Below are 16,695 nucleotides of genomic sequence, written 5' to 3' on the forward strand. Positions count from 1 at the left end.
TAACTTCTCGTTCAAATGTTGCCACTGGTTGGACGAGAAAATTTAAATAGTAAGTATCACTTTTTAAATGGGTGAAATTAACAAATTCGAATTGACTTAAAATCTTTAGTTGTTACTAAAAAAAATTCAGAATTACTTTACTAGCGGAAAGGGCAAGCCTCACTGTTATTTTTTCCCGCATGCCCCACTGTTATTTGTAGTTGATAAAACCGCACCAATACGCTTTCGAAGACAATATTGTTCTTCCTACATTTTCAAAATCAAATCCTAATGTTGTTTAGTCACGAAACAAGTCTACTGCGAAAGTTTCATCCCGTTGAGATATACTTTAACAATAATACAAACTTGACTAGTAATTTTCAACTACTCTATTATTTGCAGTGCAACTTTACTTTATAAGAAATCAAACAATAAAATTACAATGAGTATAAAACTGCTATACCCATTGTCGTTTAATAAGTTATACTAAAATATTAATGGATTGATAAGTTAATAGTGTATATAGAGCAATGTTAGTGTCTCGACAAGATAATTTAAGAAGAAGTCCATAACATAGAATATAAAGGAAAAGAAACAATTGTCCAAACGATCTCATCAAAATTTCGCTCTGATACCAAGTAAAAGAATTTGAGCATTCCAACTAAATTTTAGGAAATATGTGTAGTTATGGCCATTTAAACCCTTTTAGAAAACATTTCACTATGGATAAGGAGCAGTTATATCATTTTGTTGTAGTTAGAAGCATGTCAATGTTAAAATATTAAAGTGCATGACATATTAATAGACATAAGGTGGAGAAAGCGGTCATTATTTGTTGGTTCCTGTAAGCATTTTAATATTAAAAATATGTTATTTTCATTCTCGTTAGTGGGAAGATAGTGACCATTGTTTTTTTTTTTTAGCTCCTGTAACTTCTAATTCATCCTCAATCTTCCTCATTATATCTTGTAACTTATGTCATTATTCTTCTATTATCTATCCACATTATGACATTACCTCTCTTCCAAATGTAGACTGCAAAAGAAAGACACAGAAAAAAATTATCTTTCTATTCATAGAAACATATTGGAGATTTTTTTTTTATGACACGACCTAAAAGGATTATCCTTCTACTAATAGAAACATATTGGAGAATCTATAGTTTTTTCCTTCTTCCTTTTAAAATAATGTGTAAAATAAATTCTAATGCTTTTATTGAACTTGTAATCAAACATTACAGAATCTTTTTTTTTCCTACAAAAAGTAAAATTGATACTCAAGAACTATGAAAATTGTTATAAGGTAAGCTACAACGCTAAATTATATAATGCTTATTATGTATTTAGTGGAAGAACAGGTAGAAGAAAAGAAAGTAGATGTAATTGAAAAATTGATCTTTAAATTTAAAGTCACTTTCTTAAAAACTTATATGAAAAATAGGAAAATGTTTCTACTATTTAATTGTATTATGCAAGTGATGATGTCACATTAAATATGTTGTAAATGAATATGTGGGAAATGAAAATTTTAATGTGAGCCCCTGTTTAATATTTGGTTAGAAGACATGTTGTAATATACACACTGAAAAGTCCAAAGTACCCTTATTGTGACATCAAGCAGGCATGTCGAGAACATGCAGCTGGACTCATTCTTCTAGATAGTAGATATAGAAAGAAGAAAAAAAAATGGGCAGATCCCAAAGACTGATACACTGCCCGTAGCATGGTCGACCATTTCTTTAATTAGTAAAATAAATAAAACAAGCAGTAATTAGAACTTACGTGTTATGGTGTTATATCTACATTTGGTAGTAGATTATTTGCATTACCGAATTCTAGAAAAAAACTTATGGCCTCTGCGGCTATGACGAAGATATTGCGGAGGATACAGTGTGCAGGTAGACCACGCCAATTATCTCTTCTAGAAACCTTCCCAATAAGTCCAAACACGTCCATTTTTTGTCCCCTTAAAATCCCAATATCACATCTCATTATTCCATCCCCATTTTCACTGCAAAAACTTCAATCAAACAATGGATTCAGTGTCATCATCCGAAATTGAATATGAGGTACCAATGCTTTTTCGGGTCTACAAAGATGGTCGTATCGAAAAGTTCAGAAAACATGACTTTGTCCCTCCTTCTGACAGTCCATTCACAGGTGTTCGATCCAAAGATGTTGTTATCGTACCGGAAAACAACGTAATTGTACGCCTTTACCTTCCTAAAATCACCCAAAACGACCGGAAATTTCCACTACTTGTGTACTTTCATGGAGGTGGATTTGCGATTGAATCAGCGTTTTCGACTTACTATGATAGTTATCTTCACTCAGTAGCTGCAGAAACCAATGTACTTGCCGTGTCAGTTGAGTATAGATTAGCCCCAGAACACAAAATTCCTGCGTGTTATGATGATTCTTGGGCTGTCATGAAATGGGTCTCTCAGCATGCCAATGGCGAACAAGGAACTGAACCATGGCTGAAAAGTCATGCTGATTTCTCCCGAGTTTTCTTGTCAGGTAAATGGGAGGCTCGGGTTGGGTCAAATTGAACAGAATGAAAATGGATCAAATCAGTAAATGAGTCACAGCCCAAACTCGATTACTGGATTGGGTCAGGATTGGCAAATGACAAAACATAAATCAACCCACCCAAATTGATCCAATACTCATTCTTTTTTATGCCTTTTGACAGGAGTTAATTTGGTGGTCACTCAACTAAGTACTAGTTATTATCTCAGAAAGTTTGGAATTGAAAGCTGACTTTATGAGTTAATATTAGCTGAGCTACAGAAGTTTTGAAAACTAATACTATATTTTTCTTACTTGTTTAAGTTTTTTCATGTGTACATAATTTGCAATCTTCATATTTGATTATGTATATTTGGATGTAAGTTGCCCTTTGATCCATCTGGCTACACTATTTTCACCCAATAATTTTGAAGTTTATTTCGGGTTCAACTTAGCAATGGCCAATAATTCAACATGTTTAAAATTTGAGCAGGTTGAATGAGTTTGTAACTAAATATGTGTGTTGATTTTGCCAGGCGATAGTGCCGGAGCCAATATTTCTCATAACATGATGATGCGAGCAAGTGTAGATGAAGAGAAACTTGGAGATGACTTAAGGATTGTTGGAATGGCATTAATTCAACCCTTTTTTGGGAACAATGAGCCTGATAGAATTTGGTCGTATTGTTGCCCCGAAAATCCCAACGCGGATGACCCGAGAATCAATCCAGCAGCTCATCCGAGTTTGTTATCGAAGCTTGCTTGCTCTAAGATTCTGATATGCACTGGAGGAAAGGATTTTATCAGAGACAGAGGGTGGACGTACTATGAGGCGCTAAAGAAATGTGGATGGAAAGGCCAAGTGGAGATTAAGGAATCCGAAGGGGAAGAACATGTTTTCCATTTGGTTAAGCCAACTTGTGAGAATGCTAAGGACTTGATGAAATGGCTGGCCGATTTCTTTCAACAATCAAGCTGAATTCTTGCTGAGTAGAACTTCTGTACTATTAATTCAGTTGTTTCTCTTTTCTTTTTTTGATCAAATAAGTCGATGTTGGATTTCATTTGTCCATCAGTGTTTACTTCAGGGAAGCATTATGCTTCACTTCCTCAGAAGTGGAAATGCAATAAAAGAAAAACTTAGCAGAATCTATGATCGGCAATGAATTGGGCATGATCTTATCGTCCTAACTCTATTAACGCCATCATAACTATTTCAGTATATATGAGCAATATATTTGAGTAGATAAATTGACTAATTATATAAGCTTGTGGCATGTGTAGTGGAGTAGTAGATAGCACTAATGCTAGCAGCACATAAAATAGTAGTCCAAAGTTCAGTGCTAATGGAAACTTCGTGCCCCAAATAGCTGGTGAAATTTTAACATTTCATTTTCATCTTAAGAACATATATGTAAAATTCAGATACTCATTAGTTTCCTGGAAAGTGGCAGAATTCTTCGGGGGAGTTCAAATCAACAGGTGGTAACAATTACTACAATTTAGTCTAGAGATTCTTCAAATTAAAGAATCTGTTTATAGTCTTGAGAGTCCAATTTCAGATAAATAAATAAAACTTTCTTTCTACGGGTTTCTTTATTCTTTTCAGGTCTTCACATGGTTAAGTACTCTTCTTATTTTTCCTTTTCTATGTTTAGCTGAATATCCCAAGAGTTCGTTATACTGGGTAAACGTTTATAAAGAAAGCCTACAGTAATGGAACTATGGAAGAGTAATTGAAGAGTATAAGGCTGATATGACTTTTACACAAGACAAGATAAATTTTTGATGTACCTTGCTTATCATTCTAGATTTCTGTTTGGAGTCATATTTTAGTTCTACTCTCTTATGGATATAAAGTTAACGTGCATTCAAGTCTCAAATATGCCAGGAGTCATATTTTAGTACTCTTTTCGCCGCATACCCAGGACTCGGGAGGGTCAGGACTCATCATCAAATGTGAAATGTCAATGAGAAATTATTTTGGTTTCCCAATGGACTAATTTAGATTCGCACCATAAGTTTTACTTAATTTGTAGAGTAATGTGCTGCCTACTGAAAATTACTTCATTCTTAGGATTCCAATCCGAGACATTTGATTAAGGTAAAGAATAGTTACTATCCCACCACAACCTTTATGGTATAACCTTTGGTAGTATACCACGGGGAATTAGGTTCATCCACCAATTGACCAATGTTCCATGCAAGGAGGATAACATATAATTTTCGTCTGGATAATAGTTTTTTGAAAAAATATTTCTCAGAAGTTTAAAGTATGATTAAAACAAAGTTAGCGATACACTTATTTCGAAAACAGATCAAACTTCTTAAGTGGAAAGGAAAATCCACATCCCTTTTGTTTTATGACTTTTATTAGGAAAATTAGTTCGCAAAACCAATTTAAAAATTCCAAAGTCCATGATAAACTTGTTATCGTTGATCTTTCTAGTCCTTTTCCATAAATAATAGAGTAAATTTCCTAAAAAGTCACTCATGTTTTGAGAATTGTCTATTAATATCACTTATGTTTCTTTTAGGACTACAATATCATTCAACTATCACTATTTTCCTTAAAAAAAATACTACATACACAAAACCCTCCTTCTCTCCTAATTGGCATGTCTTGTCACATTAATTTTTTTAATAACAAATTTATTTAGCTCATACCACCCTTTTAACCCAACTCAATCCAAACCCATTTAACCAATGTATCTTATACCTATCTAGATCCGTTAAAAAACATCAAAGAAACGTAACTTTTTCTCACTTGTTCATATGCCACAGAAGAGAGAAAACATGTGAAAAATCAAGCTACATAAACATTTATCATCATGAGCGGATTAAGTTGCCTATCGCGGTAAGAGGCAACTAAACATTTATAACACTAAAAAGGCAACTCACGTAAGAATGAAATAAAACACAAATATAATTAAGTTCAATATCAATCGATGTCTTAAGTATCAAACTAAAACCTAATATTATTGTAAATTACTACAGGTGTCAAAACAATTGGTAGAATATTAATTACTACCAATATGTCTAGGCTAAGTAACTCTGGAAGTGTTAACAACTACTGAACTCTATTAGAGTCAACCTCTAAATCATTAAAACAAGAAAATAAGAGGTGAATTGTCTATAAGAGGTGAATTATCTCCTCTACTCTGTGGAATATCAAGTGAGAAAAAATCAGTGCTTCTTTGATGCTTTTGACTGGATCTAAATGGGTATAAAAATGAACAAGTGAGATAAAGTTACACTTCTTTGATGATTTTAACGGATCTAGATAAGTATAAGATACATTGGTTAAATGGGCTTGGATTGGGTTGCGTTATATGGGTTTGATGAGTTAAATAAATTAATGGACCTTGTGGTCCGGTCCTTCCCTGCGCATAGCGGAAGCTTAGTGCATCGAGCTGTCCTTTTAAAAAAAAAAATAATGTAACATGACATGACAACTAGGAGAGAAAAAGAATTTTGTGTGTTTCGTATAATTTGAGGAATATAATGATAGGTGAGTGATATTATAGTCCTAAAAAAAATATAAGTAATATTAGTAGGCAATTCTCAAAACACAGGTAACTTTTAGGGAATTTACTCTACAAGCCACAAGCAGTTGGCCTTATTAGGACCACAGCATTAAGATATTAATTAACAAGTGTACTACTACTACAAATTTGCTAATTATTCTTTCGTAATAGTCCTTGGCTTTTGTCCAAATTAAACCCCATACACTATAAATAAATATTATATCTAGCAGATGAGCACCCTTAGTCGCGTGACGTATGGGCTGTGCTCACTTGAATTGTTTGTATGTATGGTGGTACAATTTTTTTTAAACCAATCTTACTGACTTATTTCAGACGTCCAGATCTTAGGAAAAAAAAAAGGGGGAGAGAACAGTCGTGGACGTCTGAAGAGGAAGAGAATCAGTGAGGACCAAAAAGTCTCTGTCCTTTAGAAACTGTTTAGAGCCCGTTTGGCTTAGCTTATAAGTTACTGAAAATATAAGTTATTTTTAGCTTTTTTTAGTGTTTGATTGACCAGCTTATAAGTCATTTTGTGCTTAAAATAAGTTCAAAAAAATAAAGGGCTCATTGGCTTAGCTTATAAAAAATAGCTTATAAGCCAAAAAAAATAAAATTGAACAACTTATTTTTTGAGCTTATAAATTGTTTTCAGCTAATAAACTGTTTTTTTAAGCTAAACCAAACGGGCCCTTAGTGATATTATTCGAACCGGAGAAGATGTCATATTATTTGATGAATTGGTCAGTGTTGTTTCACTACAAATTTTCTTACTCCTATATTTTATAAAATATTTCTATTATTTATAGTACTTCTTCTAAATGTTTAAATTTTATTTTTAAAAAATATCTAATCACTGTTGAGTGATAACGAAAGAAAGAATTATTTGCTAACATTCATTTTCTGACAAGCTAATCAATCTTTGCATGTTAACGTCCATCTCCTTTTCTTTTTGTCTTCTAACTGGAACATAAAATTACTAAGAAAGACAACCAACCAAGAATTTACCAATACCCAATTCTTGCTTTTTTAAAAGTACCTACCACCGCAACTTGTATACTAACCTTCCACTGCAACTTAGCTTTCAACCATGGCAGAAATACAACATGACTTTTTCCCATTGATTAGAGTTTACAATGATGGTCGAATCGAAAGGCTGATGGGCGAAGGTGTTGTCCCAGCTGAATTAGATCCTGAAACAGGAGTACAAATCAAAGACGTTGTAATTGATCCAGAAATTAACCTATCAGCAAGACTTTACCTGCCCAAAAATGCCGATCCGGTTCAAAAAATTCCCCTTTTTGTCTACTTTCATGGTGGCGGCTTTGTAATTGAATCTGCTTCTTCACCTACATATCACAAGCATCTTAGTATGGTAGCAGCTGAAGCAAAAGTTGTAATCGTCTCTGTTAATTACAGGTAATTGAGCTGAATTTGAGTGGACATGACTGAGTTAATAATCATTTCAAAAGATGTTTAGGCTAAAATAGACTAAAAAACAGGTTAAAATTCAACCCTCCAATTTTTAATAAATTTGGAAAGCTTTATTTGTTCTTTTATGAGTATTGCTCCCTCCCCAATTCATGTGATATGGATTTATTAGCCACGAAATTTAAGAGAATATTTTTTAAAAAAATTTATGATCTAAAATAAATTATACATATTTGTGTGACTTCTAAGTTTTGTGTTAAATTACTTCTACATATATAAATATATCTTTTTTGAGAACAGATTAAATAGGAAGGTATACACATAATTGATACATAGATAGTAACTTTTTAGCACTAATAGAATTTTTTTTTATTATGAATATTTATAACATATCAAATTTCTTTAAAAAAAAATTAAACATGTTTTAACGAGATTTCTCAAAGATCAATTTAGGTTAAATATCGGCCCAAATTTTGAATTGTTGAAATGAGGTAGTCTAAAATAAACTGAGCTAGTAAATGGCGAATCAACCTAGACGAGTTGGGTAAGTTATTATTTTATGAGCTAATTTTGACAACTCTAATTACAGGTTAGCTCCGGAGTACCCACTACCCATAGCTTATGAAGATTCATGGGTAGCTCTCAACTAGGTCGCTTCACATGCCAAAAGTGATGGTAATGAGCCATGGCTAAATGACCATGCTGATTTCAGTCGGGTCTATTTTGGGGGAGATAGCGCTGGTGCTAACATCGCACACAACATAGCAATTCGGGTCGGGTCGGAAAAATTGGATGGAATCAAACTTGATGGGATTTTCCTTGCCTGTCCATTTTTCTGGGGAAAGGATTTGATTGACGGTGAGGCAGAAAACTTGGGTGCCAAAAATTACATTGAGAAGCTATGGAATTTTATTCATCCTAAAAGCCTCGGGTTAGATGACCCGTTGATAAACCCGGAAAAGGATCCGAATTTGTCTAGTTTAGAGCCCGTTTGGATTGGCTTATAATTTGCTTATAAGCTGTTTTTAGCTTTTTTGAGTGTTTGACTGGCCAGCTTAAAGTCATTTTGTGCTTAAAATAAGTTCAAAAAAATAATTGAGCTCATTTGACTTAGCTTATGTAAAACAGCTTATAAGTTGAAAACAACTTATAAGCCAAAAAAAATAAGTTAGACTACCTCAACTTATTTTTTTAGCTTATAAGCTTCAAACAACTTATAGACATAAGCCCATCCAAACTGTCTAGTTTAGGGTGTGACAAAGTACTTGTTTATGTTGCCGGAAAAGATGCGTTGAGATTTAGGGGATTTTATTATAAGTAGGCGTTGGAGAAGAGTGGGTGGCGGGGTACAGTGGAGTTTGTGGAGAATGGAGATTAAGGATGAGGAACATGTGTTTCACTTGTTTGCTCCTACAAGTGAAAATGTCGTGAGTGTGTTGGAAAAGTTGGTCTCTTTCCTTAATCAGTCCAAGTTTTAATCATGGTATTTTTCATTTTTAGATTGTTGTTATTGTCCGCTGTGCTACTATGGGAACAAAAGAAAAATATATGTATGTTTCTCTGTTGTTAAATTCAATTTGAGCTAGTATTTCCTTCCTTTTAATTGTGTGGTTGTTTAATCTTGTTGACGTTAAAAGTTTGATCACTTTCAGTTAAACCTGGCAACCGGTTTAACCGGAACTGGACCGGTAACCGGTTAGGAAACCGGCCGGTTTCCGGTTAAAAAAACGGAACCGTTTAACCGGTTCCGGTTTATCGGTTTGAAACCTCAAACCGGAACCGGTCCGGTTCAAAGTGTCCAAAACATGTTTTTTTTTTTTTTTTTTGTATTATGTATATATATATATTATAATATTTATTAATATATTGTAGGTATATATTACATATGTTATATAAGTTTATAAGTAAATTTTAAATATTTATTGACTAACAGGCTAATAACAAGTCAGCAATACAGAATATAAGTATATATATATACAACAACAACAACAACAACAAACCCAGTATAATGTGGGGTCTGGGGAGGGTAGAGTGTACGCAGACCTAACCCCCACCTTGAAAGGTAGGGCGGTTGTTTCCGAAAGACCCTCGGCTCAAGAGAGGAGAGAAAGAAAGACAAGACAAGACAAAAGGTTAGATATGATCAAGTGTATCGAAAACAATATGAAAGCAAGAAAGTCATGGTAAAAGGAGAATTAACTGCTATAAATAACTATGAAAATGAAAACAATGAAGGTAAATACGCCATTATAAACCAACAGATACTCGCAGAAATCAAGAGACAAGAAACTATACAACAACATAGCTACTCTCAAGGGAGGATAAGCGCGACTACCTACTATCCTTTTACCCTAATATGAGTCCTCCATACCCTCCTATCTAAGGTCATTTCCTCCGTAAGCAGGAAATGCGCCATGTCCTGTCTAATCACTTCCCCCCAATACTTCTTCGGCCTACCTCTACCTCTTTTGAAGCCGTCACTGGCCAACCTCTCGCACCTCCGCACTGGGGCATTTTCATCTCTCCGCATCACATGCCCAAACCATCTCAGTCTCGCTTCCCGCATCTTGTCTTCCACTGAGGCTATTCCAACCTTGTCTCGGATGACTTCATTCCTAATCCTATCACTCCTAGTGTGCGCACACATCCATCGCAACATTCTCATTTCCGCCACTTTCATCTTCTGAACATGAGATTTCTTGACTGGCCAACACTCCGCCCCATACAACATAGCTGGTCTAACCACCACTTTGTAGAACTTGTCTTTAAGTTTCGGTGGCACCTTCTTGTCACACAACACTCCGGAGGCAAGCCTCCATTTCATCCATCCTGCACCAATACGATGTGTGACGTCATCATCAATCTCCCCATTTCCTTGTATAATAGACCCAAGATACTTGAAATTATCTTTCTTCTGTATGACCTGGGTGCCAAGCTTCACTTTCACGTCAGCCTCATGTACTATATCACTGAACTTGCACTCCAAGTACTCTGCCTTGGTCCTACTCAACTTGAACCCTTTAGACTCCAGAGTTTGTCTCCAAACCTCTAGCTTAGCGTTAACCCCGCTGCGATACTCGTCAATCAGGACTATGTCATCTGCAAATAACATACACCATGGCACCTCACCTTGAATTTGCCGCGTCAATCCATCGATCACCAAGGAGAATAAAAATGGGCTAAGAGCTGTAGGTTATCAATATATGTATCAATATACTTAGGTTATATAACTTTATATATATATATATATATATATATATATATATATATATATATTATATGTATATATGTTTAAGTTATACTTATAGTATACTATACATTACAAGTATATTCTTAGTATATTTTAGTTATTTTTCAAATATATAACTTTTTAGTTTTTAATTTAAGTATATTCTTAGTATATTTTAGGTATATTTCTAACTTAATAAAAGTAAAAATATGAACACAAGTAAATAGAAGAAAGCTCAATGAGCCATATATTTTATTCATTCTTGGATAACATTTATTTACAAGTTGTAGTTTTTTTTAACTTGCAAATAATACATGAGTTGTACAAAAATAGTAGAATAATAAAATCACCAATTTTGAACCATTTCGTTAATTTCCCCCACATCATATTTGGTCATGGAAATATCTTCAAAGTCTTCCATTTGGTCTGGTCCACTAGCTATCAAATCTTCAATTTCATCCTCTTCGCCTTCCTCCGCTTCTAAGTTTTGGTTGCGTCGCTCCGATCTAATCCAATCGCGAATGCACACTAGTACTTGCAAGCTAAAGTCGGATAATGAATGTCTATGGTCTCCAATTTACTGTCTTCCTTGGCTAAATGCGCTCTCCGAAGCCACGGTTGATACTTGAACCGTAAGGATATCTCGAGTCATTCTTGAAAGTACCGGATAACTTGCCTTGTACTTCTTCCACCATGCTAAGACGTCCAAGTCATCCAGTTCCCTGATATCCACATTTGGCTGCATCAAATAAAAGTTATATTCATCAAAGTTTGCAGTAGAAGAAGAAGTTGGCTGTGAATGTAAAACTTTTAAACCCGACAAGCCCTTTTTGCTACTCTGAGAAGTAGTAGGGCGTGGAGCAACGGGTGTAGCACGTTCTTCCAAACTAGAATAATGAGTAAAAACTTTTCTAAACTCATCATCAATAGCGAGTTCGGCTTCAGCTAAAGATGGTTGAAATCCCTCTTCAATTTATAAAAATGTATAAATTTGACTAACCAAATTTTTAGTAAAAGACACTTTTAAACAAGGATTTAAAAGAGAATCCAATATAAATAAAGTTGGGATGGAAAAAAATACTTCTTAAATTTGATTATCATTTCAAAAATAGCCACTTGATAACCGGGTTTATATTTATACTCTTGTAAAACTCTAGCTATTTCCGCTAAGTAGGCTAAAATTTCGGTTACTGTGAGATAGAATTGTCTAGAGAAAGCAAGAATTGCATTATAAAAAAAATCTAAGAGTTCAACACATTCTTCAACATCTTCCCAATGCGAATAATTTAACCAATCATCACTATCAGTATTATGTTTGCTGTGAACTTGTTGTATGAGAATCCTGTACTCATATGCTTGTTGTAGCATAATGTAAGTGTAGTTCCACCTAATCTCAATTTCTACTTGAATTTTCTTAGGTCTAAGGTTATTTTCCACACAAGCATTCTTAAAATCTCTAATTCTTCCCCCAATTAGCATTACAAAAAAGAAACGCAACCGCATCTCTAACTTTTTGAACAGAATCTTCAAAATGCACAAGACCATCTTTAACAATTAAGTTTAAAATGTGACAACTACATCTTACATGAAAAATATTTCTTAGCGCAGGGTTTAGTTCTCTTTTTATAAGACCTATCGCTTTTGTATTATTAGAAGCATTATCTAAAGCAATACAAGTGTTTTTCTATTAATGTTAAAAAATCTCATAATAGTAGACATTGAATCGGCTAAAATTTTTCCATCGTGACGATCTTTTCCTTCATCATATAAAAAAGCTATAATTCTTTTTTGCATAACTCAGTTGTCATCAACCCAATGACATGTAATAGCAAAAAAATCTAACTTGTTAAGACTAAGACCCAAATCAGCGGTAAGACAAGCATTACAATTTAAAGAATTAAATACATGGCGCAAATAAAATTTATATTTTTTAAACAAATCTATAACATCGGCTCTACAAGTACTTCTAGGAATACCCTAAAATAACGGATTATAACAACGTTGAATGTAAGTAACAAACACCAAACCTGAGGGAAAGGAAAATGGTAAACAATCATAAGCTACCATTTTAGCTATTTCTACACGCTCTTTTTTCTTGTCATACTTAAAATTTCTACCGGTTCGTCGGTCTATCATCATTTGAATCCCCCCCACATTTGAACCCGTTTGCTCTCCCCAAACATCCATATGTTTGGTTCTCATATGAGCATTTAGTGTACCCGTCCACCATCCTTACCAGTTCCTTACTTAAAACTAAATACTTGTCCACATAGGGTACATGTAGCTGATTGATTTTCCCTATTCTTAGTCATAAATTCCAAACTTTAGCTGTTGGCTTACGAGTTCTAGGCGGTTTGTCTTGTATATGTGATTGTGCAGGACATGTATCTCCTATGGGATTTTCGGAGGGTTGTGTTTCATCATCATCATCTAAGTCTTCATTAAAAGTGTCGGTAAAATGTTGTTGCATTGCCTCATGACCTAAAAGTGGATTATTTCCACCAACATCAATATCTAAATTAGGTGTTTCTACCACAAATGTTTCCTCATTAAGCCCACCCCTAACAATACCACTGCTACTATCGGCACCACGTCTTAATCTCTTTGACATTATTAAATAGAATCAAATAAATCACAAGAAAATAAAGTGCTAGAATTAAATTGCTAGAATTAAATTGCGAAAAATAAATTGCTAGAATTCAATTGTGAAAAATAAAGATAGAGTTGGAACGAAGGTACCAAATTGCCGGATTAATTTCCAACAAAGTGAAGGCGGCTAGAATTGCAAATCCACCAAAGCTACTTCGGATTGTTGCAAAATCACCAATTCCACCAACAATATTATAATTGCAAAATTAATAATTGAAAGTTGAAACTATAATAAGACTTTGTGGCTAATTATTGCAAAGTGACTATAATTGAGAGATTGAGATTTGAGAAAAAGATGAAGAAGAGTGAATTGGTGTGAATTAAAATGAAAATGAAGAAGGGTTTATATAGGGGTGGGGGATGGGTTAAAGTGTTAAAAAAAAGTTTGGGGGGTTGGGGGCCAAAAAATAAAATGGACCGTTGCCAACGGTCCATTAACGGACAGGCCCAACGACTATTTTATTTTTTATTTTTTAATTTCACCGGTTTCGGTTTAAAAAATATCGAAACCGGACCGGTAACCTTTTAAACGGTTAACCGGAGCCGGTTCCGATTTTACCGGTCCGGTTACCGATTTTAACCGAACCGGTTGACGGGTCTACTTTCAGTTGTTTCAATTAAAACTTAAGCGTAATTATTGATGAGTCATCCGGCACGATTAATAAAAAAAACAAATTCAAGTGTCATTGCTTAATGACAAGTACTGATTACTACTCCTTTTATCTTATTGAAATCTGTCGACTTTAGCTGGCCGAAAGGAGCAGCACGTGTAAGTTGGTAAAAAGATTTATCGACTCTAATTATCCCTGGGAGGAACTTTCTAATGTTTTTTTTAACCAAACACGTGTAATCGTCTCAAAATTCCGCTTAGCCCCGTGACACAAAGTCACAAACTTCCTTCTGTTTACGAAGATTGGTCATTCATTGGCAAGTGCTAAAATGGTAAGTTCTCGTTCCAAATGTTGCCACTGGTTGGACGAGAAAATTTAAATGGTAAGTATCACTTTTTAAATGGGTGAAATTAACAAATTCGAATTGACTTAAAATTTTTAATTGTTACTAAAAAAAATCCAGAATTACTTTACTAGCGGAAAGGGCAAGCCTCACTGTTATTTTTTCCCGCATGCGGCATGCCCCACTATTATTTGTAGTTGATAAAACCGCACCAATGCGCTTTCGAAAACAATATTGCTCTTCCTATGTTTTCAAAATCAAATCCTAATGTTGTTTAGTCACGAAACAAGTCTATTGCGAAAGTTTCATCCCGTTGAGATATACTTTAACAATAATACAAACTTGACTAGTAATTTTCAACTACTCTATTATTTGCAGTGCAACTTTACTTTATAAGAAATCGAACAATAAAATTACAATGAGTATAAAATTGCTATACCCATTGTCGTTTAATAAGTTATACTAAAATATTAATGGATTGATAAGTTAATAGTGTATATAGAGCAATGTTAGTGTCTCGACAAGATAATTTAAGAGAGAAGTCCATAACATAGAATATAAAAGAAAAAAAACAATTGTCCAAACGATCTCATCAAAATTTGGCTCTGATACCAAGTAAAAGAATTTGAGCATTCCAACTAAATTTTAGGAAATATGTGTAGTTATGGCCATTTAAACCCTTTTAGAAAACATTTCACTATGGATAAGGAGCAACTATATCATTTTGTTGTAGTTATCAGCATGCTAATGTTAAAATATTAAAGTGCATGACATATTAATAGACATAAAGTGGAGAAAGCGGTCATTATTTGTTGGTTGCTGTAAGCATTTTAATATTAAAAAATATGTTATTTTCATTCTCGTTAGTGGGAAGATAGTGACTATTGATTTTTTTTTGAGCTCCTGTAACTTCTAACTAATTATTCATCCTCAACCTTCCTCATTATATCTTGTAACTCATGACATTATTCTTCTATTATCTATCCACATTATGACCTTACTTCTCTTCCAATTCATTTCAAGAATGAATTTCTTCACGTATAAACAGAAGTCATGAACCTTACCTTTAAAAAAATATGGAGTGCATGAAAATGTGAGTTTAAAATGAAAGTATTATTTAGTTGAAGGAAGGTGTTCTTTTGGTGAAGTTTTGGGCTCAACATCTTGTCCAGTGTTTGTTGAGTTGTACACGTTGTCAGGTTGTTGTATCCTGGAGGGGAAAAGTAAAAAAGATTACTGTTGAGCGATAAAAAATTGCTACAGTAGGATTGAATCTCTTTAAGGAGAGCGAAATATCCGCGCCCTAACCCAGAGATACTTTATTTTGTTCATTTTGTTTTTCAATTGTAATTGTATTTTCTCCTACACTATTCTTTGTAACCCATGTAGCTACTATGACATGTTCTCCTACTAATTAACCCACTACACCTCAAATTATTATCCTATATCTTGACATTTACTATATGGAAGAAATCTTACACCTATATAAAGGATGTTTACTTCCTTTTGTTGAGGAGATGAGAAGTATTATATTGTAGATGAAAAAAGAACATTGTCTTGTATTTATAGTTTGAGGTTGGTGTATTGAAATAGAGGGTTGAGACAAAGAGAAACATTCTAAGTCTACAATTTATTCTTAAAAATAGGTATTACTTTATCGAAGGAGGATTTTTTTTTTCTTTTGGTGAAGCTTTGGACTCAACAGCTAGTCTGGAGTTGTTCGAGTCACATGACATTATCAGGCTATTGTATCTTAGAGGGGACAAGTCACGATTATTAATGCTGAATGCCTGAAAATTCTACCGCAGTGGCTCGAATCTACTTAGAGAGAGACAAATATTTGCACTTCGGCGTGAAAAATATTTTATTAATTTTCTTTATTTTTATTTTACTTTTCAACGGTAATTTATTGTATTTTCACTAACACATTCTTTAACACGTGAAAGAATCTAAACATCTAACTCAAAGCTTAAGATAACATATAATATAATTATAATCAATCAAAACCCAGTTGGATATCTCTAACAACTGACGAGGGACAAATGTAACATTTTTTAACACTCCCATCTTGTAACCTATTATTAGAGGACCAGGTTAATGATCGTGGTGTCCGTACCACCTTACCACACCTCAATTAGTTATATATAGTAGGATTAAATATATTTTTTTCCTACCATTTATTGAAGTAAATTATGAGACTTAACGAAAATAGTCCTGAAGTGAATAAAGAGATATTTATATTAGGCTCAACATGCTAATGAGTAGACTGTGCAGTATGCCAGTGACTCGGTGGGTTGATTTTAAAAAAAATGAGAGAGACGCCTAGAGGGGCAACATGTGTTTAATTGAGATAGAGAAGTCTAGAGCGATAGAAAGAGTTAGAAATTGTGAAGAAAAACATGAACATCCGATAAAAAAT

General features: G+C 34.0%; 1 protein-coding gene across 1 annotated transcript; it reads left to right on the forward strand.

The window, feature by feature from the left end:
- The first annotated feature begins 1,891 nt into the window (after positions 1-1,891).
- LOC132644691 (probable carboxylesterase 12) lies at positions 1,892-9,040 on the forward strand. Its single transcript, XM_060361296.1, is given in 4 exon segments — positions 1,892-2,498; positions 3,026-3,465; positions 7,095-7,432; positions 8,034-9,040. Coding segments are annotated over 4 exon segments (1,683 nt in total). The 5' UTR covers positions 1,892-2,011; the 3' UTR covers positions 8,452-9,040.
- The last annotated feature ends 7,655 nt before the right edge of the window (positions 9,041-16,695 follow it).

This window comes from Lycium barbarum, chromosome 6 (genome assembly GCF_019175385.1).
Source record: "Lycium barbarum isolate Lr01 chromosome 6, ASM1917538v2, whole genome shotgun sequence".
NCBI lineage: Eukaryota > Viridiplantae > Streptophyta > Magnoliopsida > Solanales > Solanaceae > Lycium > Lycium barbarum.